Source organism: Neovison vison, chromosome 7 (genome assembly GCF_020171115.1).
Source record: "Neovison vison isolate M4711 chromosome 7, ASM_NN_V1, whole genome shotgun sequence".
Classification (NCBI taxonomy): domain Eukaryota; kingdom Metazoa; phylum Chordata; class Mammalia; order Carnivora; family Mustelidae; genus Neogale; species Neogale vison.
Window position 1 is genome coordinate 16843369 of NC_058097.1, and position 13676 is coordinate 16857044.

At 40.9% G+C, this 13676-nt stretch overlaps 1 protein-coding gene across 1 annotated transcript in view; it reads right to left on the bottom strand.

Annotated features, from left to right (window-relative positions):
* TANGO6 (transport and golgi organization 6 homolog) overlaps positions 1-13676 on the bottom strand; it is a 182841-nt gene that overhangs the window by 95216 nt on the left and 73949 nt on the right. The window contains exons 13-14 of the mRNA XM_044255839.1: positions 12889-13398; positions 9797-9854 (exon numbers count right to left, since the gene is read on the bottom strand). Of these exons, the coding sequence (XP_044111774.1) occupies positions 9797-9854; positions 12889-13398 (568 nt within the window). The remainder of the gene's footprint in view (positions 1-9796; positions 9855-12888; positions 13399-13676) is intronic.

Sequence of the window (13676 nt, forward strand, 5' to 3'; positions counted from 1 at the left end):
TTCTATCTCTATGGCTTTGCCTATTCTCAACATTTCATATAAAGGGAATCATTCAATATGTGGCCTTTTGTGTCTGGCTTCTTTCACTTACCATGTTTTCAAAGTTCACCCATTTTATAGCATGAGTCAGTACTTTATTCCTTTTTATTGCCAAATAATATTCCATTGTGTAAGATACACCACATTTTAGTTATCCATTCATCAGGTGGTGAATATTTAGGCTGTCTTTACTGTTTGGCTATAATGAATACGGCTGCTATGAGCGTCCACATATAAGCTTTTGTATGGATGTATGTTTTCATTTCTCTTGGGTATGTATCTAGAAGGGGAATTGGTGGGTCATATGGTAACTATGTTTGACTTTTTGAGAGCTGCCAGACTGCTTTCGAGAGCAGCTGCACTATTTTACAGTTTCCACCAGCAGAGTATGAGGGTTCCGATTTCTCCACAGCCGCATCATTTATATCATTTTAAAGTAAGTTATTTTTAAATGTCATTTATTGGAATCAGAAAGGCAACAAATATCAAAAGCTCTATACAGAAAGCTCCATGTTTACCTGACTCACAATCTCTGCGGATACAGTGCTGAAACAATCACGATCATCAGCAGGAAGAGACGCAGGCAGTTTGAGTCACACACTCACATTCCACTAATGCAAGATGAATTTCAAAGATACACATAAGGGTTGCTTAAAAAATAGTACTGTACACATTGCCAAATGAGCGAACCCCCACACACACACACCCCAAGCAAACATGAGATCAGCATATTATTAAGTTACAGAAAGGACTGATTTATAGTGAAACCATTTCCCATAGGGAGGCCTGGTTCTCCTGTACCTAAGACCACCTGGGAACTCAGCCCTTGTACCAAAGTACAAGAGCAATGCGTGCGCTGGGAATGATTATTCTTTCTTGCTGCAAGAGCATCAACTTCGGAGCCAGAGAGATTTAAGAATCAGATTCTGATGCTGACCCTTAGTATCAATGTTACTTTGGGCAAGTTTTTAACTGCTTTGAGTCTCAGTTCCCTCATCTGCAAAATAGGGCTAATACGGAACGTGCAAGGTTGTTGGGACTGGCACTTAACAAGTGGTAATGTCTATACTATTTACCACCATGTCTCTTACATGACAGTTATCCACGGCAATCTTGGGGAATGAAAATAACTTATCTCCAAGTACTCAATTCAATCTTTTACTTACAGGTAGAAGTACTAAACTGCTAAATATTTTTCTTTTTTAAACATTTTATTTATTCACTTCACAGAGAGAGAGAGGAAGAGAGTGCACAAGCACTTGACAGATATTTGAAAAGAGAGGCTAATATAAAACTCAAGTGTTCTGGGCTTTTTTTTTTTTAATTAAGATTTTTTAAATTTATTTGACAGACAGAGATCACAAGTAGGCAGAGAGGCAGGCAGAGAGAGAGGAGGAAGCAGGCTCCCCACCGAGCAGAGAGCCCAATGCGGGGCTTGATCGCAGGACCCTGGGATCATGACCTGAGCCGAAGGCAGAGGCCTTAACCCACTGAGCCACCCAGGTGCCCCTGTTCTGGGCTTTGAAATGCAACCTGTAACTGGAGGGAGTTACAGGTTGCATTACAGGAGGGAGAAAGAAGGCGATACATATATATACACACATATGTGTGTGTGTGTACACATATATATGTATATGTACACACACACGTGTGTATGTGTGTGTGTATATATATATATATTTCACCGGGGCTGCAGTAAGAGGGAACAGTGGACTGAGACTCCCTATGGAATGGATCCCTACCACCCTTCCGACTTTTGCAACTGTAGCAAAGTCAATTATTCATCTATAGAAGGATTACCATATCTGCTTTTATTATATTTCAGGATTGTTGACAGAGTCAAAGCTTTCTAGATAATTCAGCATTATTCAATTTTAATAAATATTACTGATAATCATAATCATAATATCTGTTTTTAATCTTAAAAGCACAAAAATAGAGTCAATTTCTACCATTATTTCAGAAGTTCTAAAGAAGTAACCAAGTGTACTGGAGAGAAAAAAAGACTTGGAAACCATGAACAAGGGTTCAAGTTGCTTGGTATGTCCTCTTAGAAAAAAGACTTCCGGGACGCCTGGGAGGCTCAGTTGGTAAAGCATCTGTCTGCTTTGGTGCAAGTCATGATCCCAGGGGCCTGGGCTTACTCAGCAGGAAGCCTGCTTCTCCCTCTCCCTCTGCCTGCTGCTCCCCCTGCTTGTGCTCTCTCTCTCTGTCAAATAAATAAATAAAATCTTAAAAGAAAAAAAGAAAAGAAAAATACCACGATACCACAAGATACCACGAGATACCACGGCTATCTAAATCTCAGAATGTTTAGCTATAATGTGGGAATCTCTTCACACTTTCAAATTAACTCACAGAGGATCATGGACCTAAATGTAACTGTGAAAACTATAAAACTCGTGCAAGAAAATCGCGTAAGTAAATCTTCATTAGCTTGGGTTATGCAGTGATTTCTTAGAAATGACAGCAGAAGTGTAAGCAATAAAGAGAAAAACTGGTAAGCTGGACTTAATAAAAAGTAGAAAGTTAAAAAAAAAAAGTAAAAAGTTTTGTGTTTCAAATGTACCATTAGTAAGAGAAAAGACAACCCATGGATATTTTCTGCCATTCATATACTGAATAAAGAACCTGTTTCCAGAATATACAAAGAACTCTTACAACTCAATAAAAAGACAAAATATATAAATCAAAAATGAGCAAAGAATCTAAATAGACACTTTTCCAAAGAAGATAAAGACATGGGCAAACTCAAAACAAGATGCTCAGCATCATCAGTCATTAGGGAAAAGCAAGTCAGAATCACAGCGAGATACCACTGCTCACCCAGTAAGACGGCTGTAATGAAAAAGACAAGAGTAGGGGCGCCTGGGTGGCTCAGTGGGGTAAAGCCTCTGCCTTTGGCTCAGGTCGTGATCTCAGGGTCCTGGGATTGAGCCCCGCGTAGAGCTCTCTGCTCAGCGGGGAACCTGCTTCCCTTCCTCTCTCTCTGCCTGCCTCTCTGCCTACTTGTGATCTCTGTCTATCAAATAAATAAATAAAATCTTAAAAAAAAAAAAGACAAGAGTAAGTATTGGTGAGGATGTAGAAACGCTGGAACCCTCCTATATTGCTGATGAGAAAGTAGAAGGGGGCAGCCACTTTGGAAAACAGTTCGGCAGTTCCTCAAAAGGTTAAACGAAGAGTTAGGGATCAATTCTAATCCTAGGCATAAACCCATGAGAAATGAAAACATATGTACAAAGACTTGTACATAAATGTTCATAAGAGCGTTATTCATAATAGCATAAAAGCAAAAACAACCCAAATATGACATCAACTTATGAATGGGCAAACAAAATGTGGCTAATCTATACAGTGGGACATTATTCAGCCATAAAAAGGACTAAGTACCAATCCATGCTTAATTAACATGGACGAACTCCAAAAACATGCTAAGAGAAAGGAACCAGACACAAAACCATACACTGGTTGTATGACTCTTTACATGTAACATCTCAAATAGGCAAACGCATTGAGACAGAAAGTAGTTTAGTGGTTTCCAGGGGCTGAAGGTAGTAGGAATGGAAATTCACTAATGCTGGATATGGAGGTTCTTTTTGAGATGATGAAAGAGTTCTAAAATTAGATAGTAGTGATAACTGCACAACTCTTTATTTTATTTTTTTAAAGATTTTATTTATTTGACAGACAGAGATCACAAGTAGGCGGAGCGGCAGGCAGAGAGAGAGGAGGAAGCAGGCTCCCTGCTGAGCAGAGAGCCCGACTCGGGGCTTGATCCCAGGACCATGGGATCATGACCTGAGCCGAAGGCAGAGGCTTTATCACAGAGCCACCCAGGCGCCCTGCACAGCTCTTTAAATATACTAAAAACATTGAACATTTTAAATTAGGGAATTTAGGTATAAATAATATTTCAAATAAAAAGTTTTAAAAATGGGACAATTTTCTACCTAGAACCACTTCAAGAATTTACCGAGACAGCATCTATGAGAGACATTTACTAAATGCTCATTTGTTAATTAGGTGGTACAAAAACCAGGTCAGGACATAAAAGTAATCTTCCCATTTCAAGGACATAAATGGAGATGATAAACTTCACAAGACTGCATTCCAAATTTCAGTGCCAGATCCAATTAAATGGTCCTTCAAGGGATAGAATTATTTTCAGCTAATGGTTTCCCAACTTACTTTATTTGAGGTAGAAATCTGAGCATGAGCTAGGGAGTTCAGCTTCTGACAAGTTAAGACTTGCAATCCTGCTCAGTTTGAAACTCTGTAAAAACAATTTCCCCTTGTATCCACCTTCCTCCCCTTTCCGGGCCTTTTGCCTTCCCCTCCCCTTGGCTCTTTCGCCAGAAATGAAAACTCTCTGGCAAGAAAGGGTAGAAGAGTTAGTGAGATGCGTTAGGGCATGTCAAGACGTCTAGGTTGTCCTCACTACACACACGGGTGTACTTTCACCTCCATGCTTGGCTCAGAGCCTAGGGTTTTGGGTTTTGGTTTTGTTTTTTTTGGTTTTTTTTTTTTAACTTTTTCAATGACTCTGGTAGTTTTTTTCCAAAGATCCTTCTGACTGACAGGGATCACTTGGATCCCTGAAATGCATCGGTCTCTGGTATTGCTTTCAAAATGTCCTTTAAATAATTTCAAACAACTGAGAGGATACATGAGCAGATCTACAGTATGATAAATAACCTGACTACAGTATCTTACTACGAGAATATCACTTATTTGTCATATTCATTATTGAACATCTATTTCAAAACTGAAATGTGAAAAATACCTCAACTATCTAATATACACTATGGGATCCTCAAGGACATATTTTAACTCCTATTTTGGAAAGGAGAACTCCTACTTTTTATCTTATGTACTTCCCTGTCAATTAAATTTTTTAGAACAATGAAAATGCATTAATTTGTGCAACAATAATAATGGCTTAACAAAGAATGAAAAAGAAGGATACCCTAAAAAGGAGAGACACTTAATGGCCACAATCTAAGATTAGGTCTGCTATTTATGAACTCTGGCTTGAAACTCAAACTCTGAAATTTGGTACATAATTCTCTGCCTAAAGAACTTGCTACTATGGGGGGCCTGGGTGGCTCAGTGGGTTAAAGCCTCTGTCTTCAGCTCAGGTCGTGATCCCAGGGTCCTGGGATTGAGCCCCGCATCGGGCTTTCTGCTCAGCGGGGAGCCTGCTTCCCTTCCCCTCTCTCTCTGCCTGCCTCTCTGCCTACTTGTGATCTCTGTCTGTCAAATAAATAAATAAAATCTAAAAAAAAAAAAAAAAAAAGAACTTGCTACTGAGTACCCACCTCGGAGCAGCTGCTGTGAGAACCAAATCAACCATCACTTTCTCAGTAGGGCTAAAAGTAGACGCAGACCATCTTTCATAAAACTAAAATTTAACTCCTAGGGAATTTAGTTCTCAGATTGTTGTGATGCACAGATAATACACACACCAGAAAATTCTTACATCAGGTATCGATAAGTATCTGTTGAGTGAACAAATTTAATTACTTCCCCTCTGCTCCGCTGGTAGACTGCAAAGTTGGTGAGAAATGATAAAAGAAATCCAACTTATCAACAAATTAAGCAAAAGATACGTTGTAATTTTCACATGGAGACACTTAGACAGTCTAAAAAAAGAAACTTTAAACACAATTATGCACATCACACGCACACCCTCCCCCACAACTAATTGCTACTCAAACTACAGCCCAATACCCCTTGTACTGCAAAACATTTCCAAGCACCCTGGTCTTGTCTGACTGGAAGTCCAAAATGGCCTGGCTGCTGGCGTGCCTTATGCCTGGGCAAATGACACTGGCAATGCAGGTGGGAAAATTCAGCTCTTTCCTTTCTTAATGGGAAATTCACCTAAGGCCTTGGCCTTTAAGTGCATGTTACAAACACCAAAACATCAATTAATTCAAACTTGTCCATTGTGGGGAGCTGAGAACAGAAATTACACCTCTACCTCCCATGTTCTTCATCGCCAAATTAGCTACTAACTGATTAGCACACCTATTAAAATTACTAAAAACAAACATAAAACCAACAGTTGTGATTTTTATAGCAGACCCTAGAGGCTAATGAGCTCAATGAGTTAATCAGCTAAGAAGCTTATTCCAAACACCAAGGTTGCCTCATGAGAACCATATACCTCTCTTCTCCAAAAACGCTGTCCTTAAAAAAAAAATTAATCAATAAGAAATAGCTTCTTATCATAACAGTATGACAGTTTCTTGAGAAGAGTACCAGGTAAGTTATTTTCTAAGACTTCTTAATTATAGGCATTTGAGATTCTTGCCTCATTGATTTATCTTGCTTCCATAAGTACCATTCATTTTCCTGTGACTTCCTGAGCCCTAAAAGTTTAATTTATCTCAATCCCAGGCCTCTTTGCCCATTCACCCGCAGGTAGTTACTTTCTCTCTTGAAACCCTCTACTCTTTTGGCTTCTGCTCTCACCTACTTGTCCTTTTACTAGGAGGTCATTTTGTCACCTCTGAGGAATCTTCCTTTTGCTTCTTAACGTAGGCAGGACAACTCACTGTTTAAGTGTTTTGTATACAGTAGGTGCACAACAAACGTTTGTTGAATAAAGAATGAATTCCAAGGCTCTGGCCTTTATCCCCATATGCTATGCCTTCTGCACTCTCTCTTAAGCTTTAACTACCAAACGTGTACAGAGCATACCCAGATCACGCCAAGAACTAAGTAGCCAATTAAGATCTAAGCATGCCTCGGGCTCACAGAGGACCTTGCCTTTTGCAGACAAATAGAACACATCAGTGCGAAGGACTACATGACTGGCTTCGCTTCTTCACCTCTCCCTGAGTTCATGCCCTTTGCTCTAGGTCCTGGCAGTTTGTCCCGTCAAGGGAAACATCCCTGCCTTATGACTTTTGCTAGGTCACATTGACTTAGGCTAGCCAAGAGAATGAGGCAGAAGTGATAGGATGCTTGTTCCAAGCTTAGGCCTGAAGAAGCCTCTTGAGTTTATTCTTTACCTCTTCCACTTCTGCCATCACCACAAGATGCCCTGGTTGGGCCGCTGGGCTGGGGATGACCAGGCAGAGGTGCGACAGATGCGGCAGCGGGCCCACAGAGCCACAGGGAGGAGCACAGCCGTCCGCCCAAACCCAGCCTACATCAGGGGAACTCCCTGAACCCCCATCTACAGATGCCTGAGTGGTAACACAGGACGGTGTTTAAACTACGGAGTGTTGGAGCGGTTTGTTACATAGCAATAACTACCTGACAGAGTCCGCCTACTTGAACTTCAGATCGGAGAAGTTACTGTATCACCACATTACCTAGCAGTCTAACGGCAGAAGCAGTAGTGATACGATGATGATGCCACCACTACATTCACAACCGCTGACCTTATTTGAACGCTTATTATGTGCTAAGCTCTTTCTTTTTTTAAATTTTTATTTATTTTTAAAATTTCTTTTCAGTGTTCCAGAATTCATTGTTTATGCACCACATAAACAATGCTCCAAGCAGATTTTATTTCTGCAAACAGTGCTCCATGCAGATTTTATTTCTGCATGGGAAAGAGAGAGAGACAGTGTGTGTGCATGAGCAGGGAGAAGGGCGGGGGGGGTGGAGAGAGAACTTCAAGCAGACTCCATGCTGAGCGTGGAGCCTGATGCCACGCTCGATCTCATGACCCTGAGATCACACCCTGAGCTGACATCAAGAGTCGGACACTTGGGGGCGCCTGGGTGGCTCAGTGGGTTAAGCTGCTGCCTTCGGCTCAGGTCATGATCCCAGGGTCCTGGGATCGAGTCCCGCATCGGGCTCTCTGCTCGGCAGGGAGCCTGCTTCCTCCTCTCTCTTTCTGCCTGCCTCTCTGCCTACTTGTGATCTCTCTCTGTCAAATAAATAAATAAAATCTTTAAAAAAAAAAAAAAAGAGTCGGACACTTGACTGACTGAGCCCCTAGGTGCCCCTGTGCTAGGTACTTTCAAGTTACTAACTCATTTAATCTTAATATTAACCTCCCTTTATAGACTTTTTACGATAGAACGATTTTAGATTTACAGAATTACTAAGAAGATAGCACAGAGTTCTCATATATTCCACACCCAGTTGTCCCTATTATTAACTTTTGCATTAGCGTGGTCCCTTTGTCACAATTAATGAACTAAGACTGACATATTATTATCAGCTAAAGCCCATAATTTACTCAGATTCTCTCTGTTTTTCCTGAATGCCCTTTTTCTGTTCCAGGATCCTATCTACCACATTACATTTAATCATGATATTTTCTTAAGCTCTGACAGTTTTACCCCTCCCCACCTTTATTAAATTTTAATTTTTCTGGTAATAGTTTATTGAGATTTAACTCACATATCATAATATTTGCCAATTTAAAGTATACAATTCAATGGTTCCTACAATACTGACAGAGTTGTGCAATAATCCTGTCAATTTTAGAATGTTTTCATCACCCCAAAAACCAAGCCTTACCCTTCAGCTATTACCTTCCGATGCTCTCCCCTTTCCCACCAGCCCTAGGCAACTACTTATTTAGTTTCTGTCTCTATAACTTTCCCTATTCTGGAAAAAAAGATTTCCCTATTGTACATATTTCTTTATAATTTCTTATAATTTCCCTATTTTGCATGTTTCTTATAAAGGAATGGTATAATATGTGGTCTTCTGTGACTGGCTTCTTCCACTTACAATGTTTTTCAAGGTTCATCCCTTCCATAACATGTTTCAGTATTTTCTTTTAGTAAGGACTGAATAACATTCCACTGTATGGATAAAGTACAGTTTGTTTCCCCATTCATCAGTTGATGGGTATCTGTGTTGTTTCCATCTTTTGGCTCATTCATGCTCTCTCTCTCTCTCAAAATAAATAAATAAATAAAATCTTCAAAAAAATATTTGGAATCCACAAATTAATGGAGATGGGGAAAAAAAGAATCACAAAAGAGAAATACAATTATTGCAAAAAACATTTTGATGAAAAAATTCTATATACTATGAGATTCTTTTGAGCCTTTATTTTATTATTATTATTATTTTTTTAAGATTTTACTTACTTATTTGACAGAAAGAGCAAAAGTAAGGGGAGCAGCAGGCAGTGGGACAGGGAGAAGCAGGCTCCTGCTGAGCAGGGATCCCAATGTGGGGCTCTATCCTAGGACTCAGGGATCATGACCTGAGCCGAAGGCAGACACGTGACCAACTGAGCCAACCAGATGCCCCCACTATGAGATTCTTTTAGTTTAAAGAGAAAGCAAGGGTGCATTCTAGCAGTAGCCAAGTACATAAAAGGTTAAGGTAATGAGAATTCATGTATGAGCCATTTTTTACCTCCTTGAATGGGAAGAAATGTACTTTAATCTAAAGAATAATGAATGGGGGCTCAGTGGGTTGAGCCTCTGCCTTTGGCTCAGGTCGAATCCCGCAGCAGGTTCTCTGCTCGGCGCGGAGCCTGTTTCTTCCTCTCTCTCTGCCTATTTGTGATCTCTGTCTGTCAAATAAATAAATAAAATCTTTAAAAAAAAAAAAAGAATAATGAAGCCCTCCTCATCATTATCACTGAAATTCTATGAGAACCCTTAGGGAACCATCCAGGAATAATATTATTATGACTAAAATAGCTAGGAGGCAGGAAGATGGCAAAATGACCTTGTGGTTCCGCGACTTTAGAGATTTTGTGCAAACGTACATGCTACAATATTTGGTCCACAGACTCCAAGTCCTTTAACCAGGACTAACTTACCCTGAATAGCAGACAGATATACAAAGGTGTCTTCATGCTCCAAGTTCTCCAAGAATATCTGGAACCACAAAAGAGAGTAGTGATATGATTCACAAAGAGCAAGCAAGATATGAGACCCCTTAGAGCATCTTCAAAAGAATAAATGCTTTTCTTCTTGTTTGTCTTAGCTAGACATTGGTCTGACTTCACAATCTTACAAGGAAAACAGCATATATGGTTGAAGTCCCATTTTTATAATAGCTAAAGAAGGGTGGCAAGTTTGGGGGAGATACTCCCTGAAGTGGCTAAGTATATACCAGATGTAGGCATGGAAACCAAAATCTGGAAGAAAAATCCTCAACATCTTCTCCACTACTGCCCATGGTAGACAACATTCTCATCTGTGTTAAGATACATTACAAGTCATGACACACAAGATGCCATGTTTGGAGTTAGGTCCAATTGATGGCATATTTGCTATAATTTGATTCTTTTCTCTTGCACTCAGAAAGTTTATGGGAATACAAGTGACAGACAGAGATATTATTGGAATAGGAATGTGTTCTATTTTTTTTTTTAAACCTTTTAAAACCTTTATTTTTTTAAACCTTTGCAAATTTCGGCACTTCAATTGACGTTAGGTACAAATCATTTTCCAAAGATTATCTCACAGTTTAGGAACACACCAGGGTGTGTCAATTACGGAGGGTACTGCTTATCTAGAAAATATGATAGCGACATGTCAGGTTTAGGCCCTAATATGAGTGCCAGAAAAAGATGGTGGCCATGTACTCAAGGGCCTCCTGCTTGGTATCTGGGGGAGGAAGGGGTATCTGTTTCATCTACAGTGAGGCATCCTTTGCTGGCACAGTGATTCTTTGTGGTTTTTTTTTTAAAGGTTTTATTTATTTATTTGACAGACCAAGATCACAAGTAGGCAGAGAGGCAGGCAGAGAGAGAGTGGAGGAAGCAGGCTCCCTGGTGAGCAGAGAGCCCGATGCGGGGCTCGATCCCAGGACCCTAGGATCATGACCTGAGCCGAAGGCAGAGGCTTTAACCCACTGAGCCACTCAGGTGCCCCACAGTGATTCTTGATAGCAAGTTGATGCTGCTAGTCTCCACATCCGCAGCATGTTAGGGAGAGCCTAAATTAGTGAAACTAGAAAGAGGGCCAGGTTGGAAGGGGTGGGACCAGGTAAGTGAAGGAAGTTTAATCCAGGGTAGTAACCACAGGAATAAAGAGGATATTTTTGATGACTGCTCAAAGGAGATATATACTTTGATGTTTTCAGCAATATTTCAAAGGCAGCAGATCCTTGGCACATTTCTGGGCCTTGGTTTGCTCATCTATAAAATGGGGATAATACTAATATTGCAGCTGTTATGAGGACTGGAGATAATACCTAAAAGATACACGATCTAATAATAAACAGCAGCTGTTGTTATTATTATTACTATTAAGTTATTTGAGGCAGGGAAGAAAAAAGGTAAAGGGATAGAGAAACTCAAGCAGACTCTGCACTGAGCACAGAGCTGGATGCGGGGCTCTATCCCACGACGCTGAGATCATGACCTGAGCTGAAACCAAGAGTCAGACACTTAACTGTGTGCCACCCAGCGCCCCCAACAGCAGTTATTATTATTATACTATTGGTTCTAATACTTTAGTGAGTAAAGATAAATGTTTTCAATCAGAATTATAACTCTTCATCTAATAGCTAAAGTGTACGAAAGAGATGATAATAATAATGATAATGACTGAACCTTTACGGGATCCTCATTATATGCTGATCACTAGAACTAGTGCTTTACACAGACTGTTTTTTCTTCTCCAAGTGTCAGCAAGGCTGCATTCATTCCCTCTAAAGTCTCTTACTTTATTATTATTTTTATTTTTTAATTTATTTTAAGTAAGTTCTATGCCTAATGTGGGGCTCAACCTTAAAACCCCGAGATCAAGAGTTGCCTGCTCTACCAACTGAGCCAGCCAGCGGCCTGCGCATGGACTATTTTATTTTAAATCCTTCTTTTTTTAAAGATTTTGTTTTTAAGTTATCTTTACACCCAATACGGGGTTCAAACTCACAACCCCATGATCAAGAGCTGTATACTGTACCGACTGAGCCATAAAGTGGGTCCTATTGTCCTATTGTTATTACCCTCACTTTACAGATGTAGAAATTGAGGCTCGGAAAATTTAAATGACTTGTCCAAGAAACTCATCTGGGATTTGATCAGTAGTCTCTAGACCCTTTGCTCTTTTTTTTTCCCCTAAGATTTTATTTACTTATTTGATAGAGAGAGAGACAGTGAGAGAGGGAGCACAAGCCGGGGGAGTGGGAGAGGGAGAAGCAGACTCCCTGCTGAGCAGGAAGCCTGATGTAGGGCTCCACCTCAGGACCCTGGGATCATGACCTGAGCAGAAGGCAGACGCTTAATGATAGAACCACTCAGGTGCCCCTAGTCCCTTTGCTCTTAATCTCTAACCCATATTGAGGCCAGGCAAACTCCCACAAAAGGGAAAAGATGCTCAGCTCAGCACACATTTTCTCCCACAGACATCCTCCACGTAAAGAATAGCTTCTTCACCGTGATGGAGGGAGAAGGCAGGGAGGCTTGGGGAAAGGGAAGGCCCAGTTCTGTATGAGTCTCCTCTTAAAAGGGGCCCAGAAAAAACAGGGGCACCTGGGTGGCTCAGTCAGTTAAGCATCTGCCTTCAGCTCAGGTTATGATCCCAGGGTCCTGGGATGGAGCCCAGCGTCGAGCTCCCTGTTCAGCAGGGAGTTGCTTCTCCCTCTCACTCCCCCTCTGTGTGCTCTCTCTCTCTCACTCCCCGTCAAATAAATAAATAAAAATCTTATATATAAAAAAACAAACAAACAGGTGGCTTCTTGGAAATATGGTCATGATGTTCCATCCCCTTTTCTTCCCTGTTCATGCTCAACTGAGTGGTCTCAGGTGGTTATCTAAGTCTTCCTTGTGTCTAAGTCTTAACTCATCAGAACAATTATAACTTCCCTCAGGGTAGTCCAGGGCAGTGCTCGATACACAGTCAAGGCTCCTGGAAAGCTGCCCCACTCTGTGTGCGTGTGTTTTGCCCGTGTTCTACTCACCTTGAGAAGCTTCTCTTGCATCTCAAGGGCTTTTGTTTCTCTCCGCTCTATCCAGCTGGAAAGAGTTCGCAGAGCAGCAGCCCGGGTTGGAATCTGAGGATCATAAGCTGATAAAAGAACCTCCTGGAGCTGGTCTGTGGTTACACTTCCAGATTTCTGGTTTGTAGTGGCTCTGGGCTCACTGACCTCCTGAGGAATGAGTGGAACACTAGATTTCAGGCCCGTTTGTTTGGATTTCTCATGGCCTTGCTGTTGTTTGCTGTGAGACTCATCGTTGTAACTTTCATGACTGGTTTGTTGCTGCTCTTCTATCTTCCCTTCTGGATCCTTTTTGTTCAGGGTACTCTGGGCAGCCACACTGACAGCCTCAGTGGAAAAGGCCCCATGGGTAGAGATGGTGACACGGAGATCGATGGCGAGCTCCTGGATGACAGGGTCTGGGTATACCTTGGAGACCTTCTCCAACAAAGGCAGCAACTGCTTCAGGACAGCAAAATCACTTGACTTCAACTACAAGATGAAATGAAAAAATGCCAAACCGAAATTAATATAACAGATGTTAACAATGCGTGAGCAAAGGGAAACAGATATTCTGAGTTAGAGGGGCAGGGAGCATATCTTATTCATGGTGTGATCAGCACAGTCTAGCTCTCGGCAACTATGGCTGAATAAACACAGCCAATACTTACTAAATACATACCCTGAGCAGGTACTTTTCTGAGTTAAAAATACACCAGTGATGAATATGATTACAGTTAATTTTTACAACCTGGTGGGAAAAACATGGT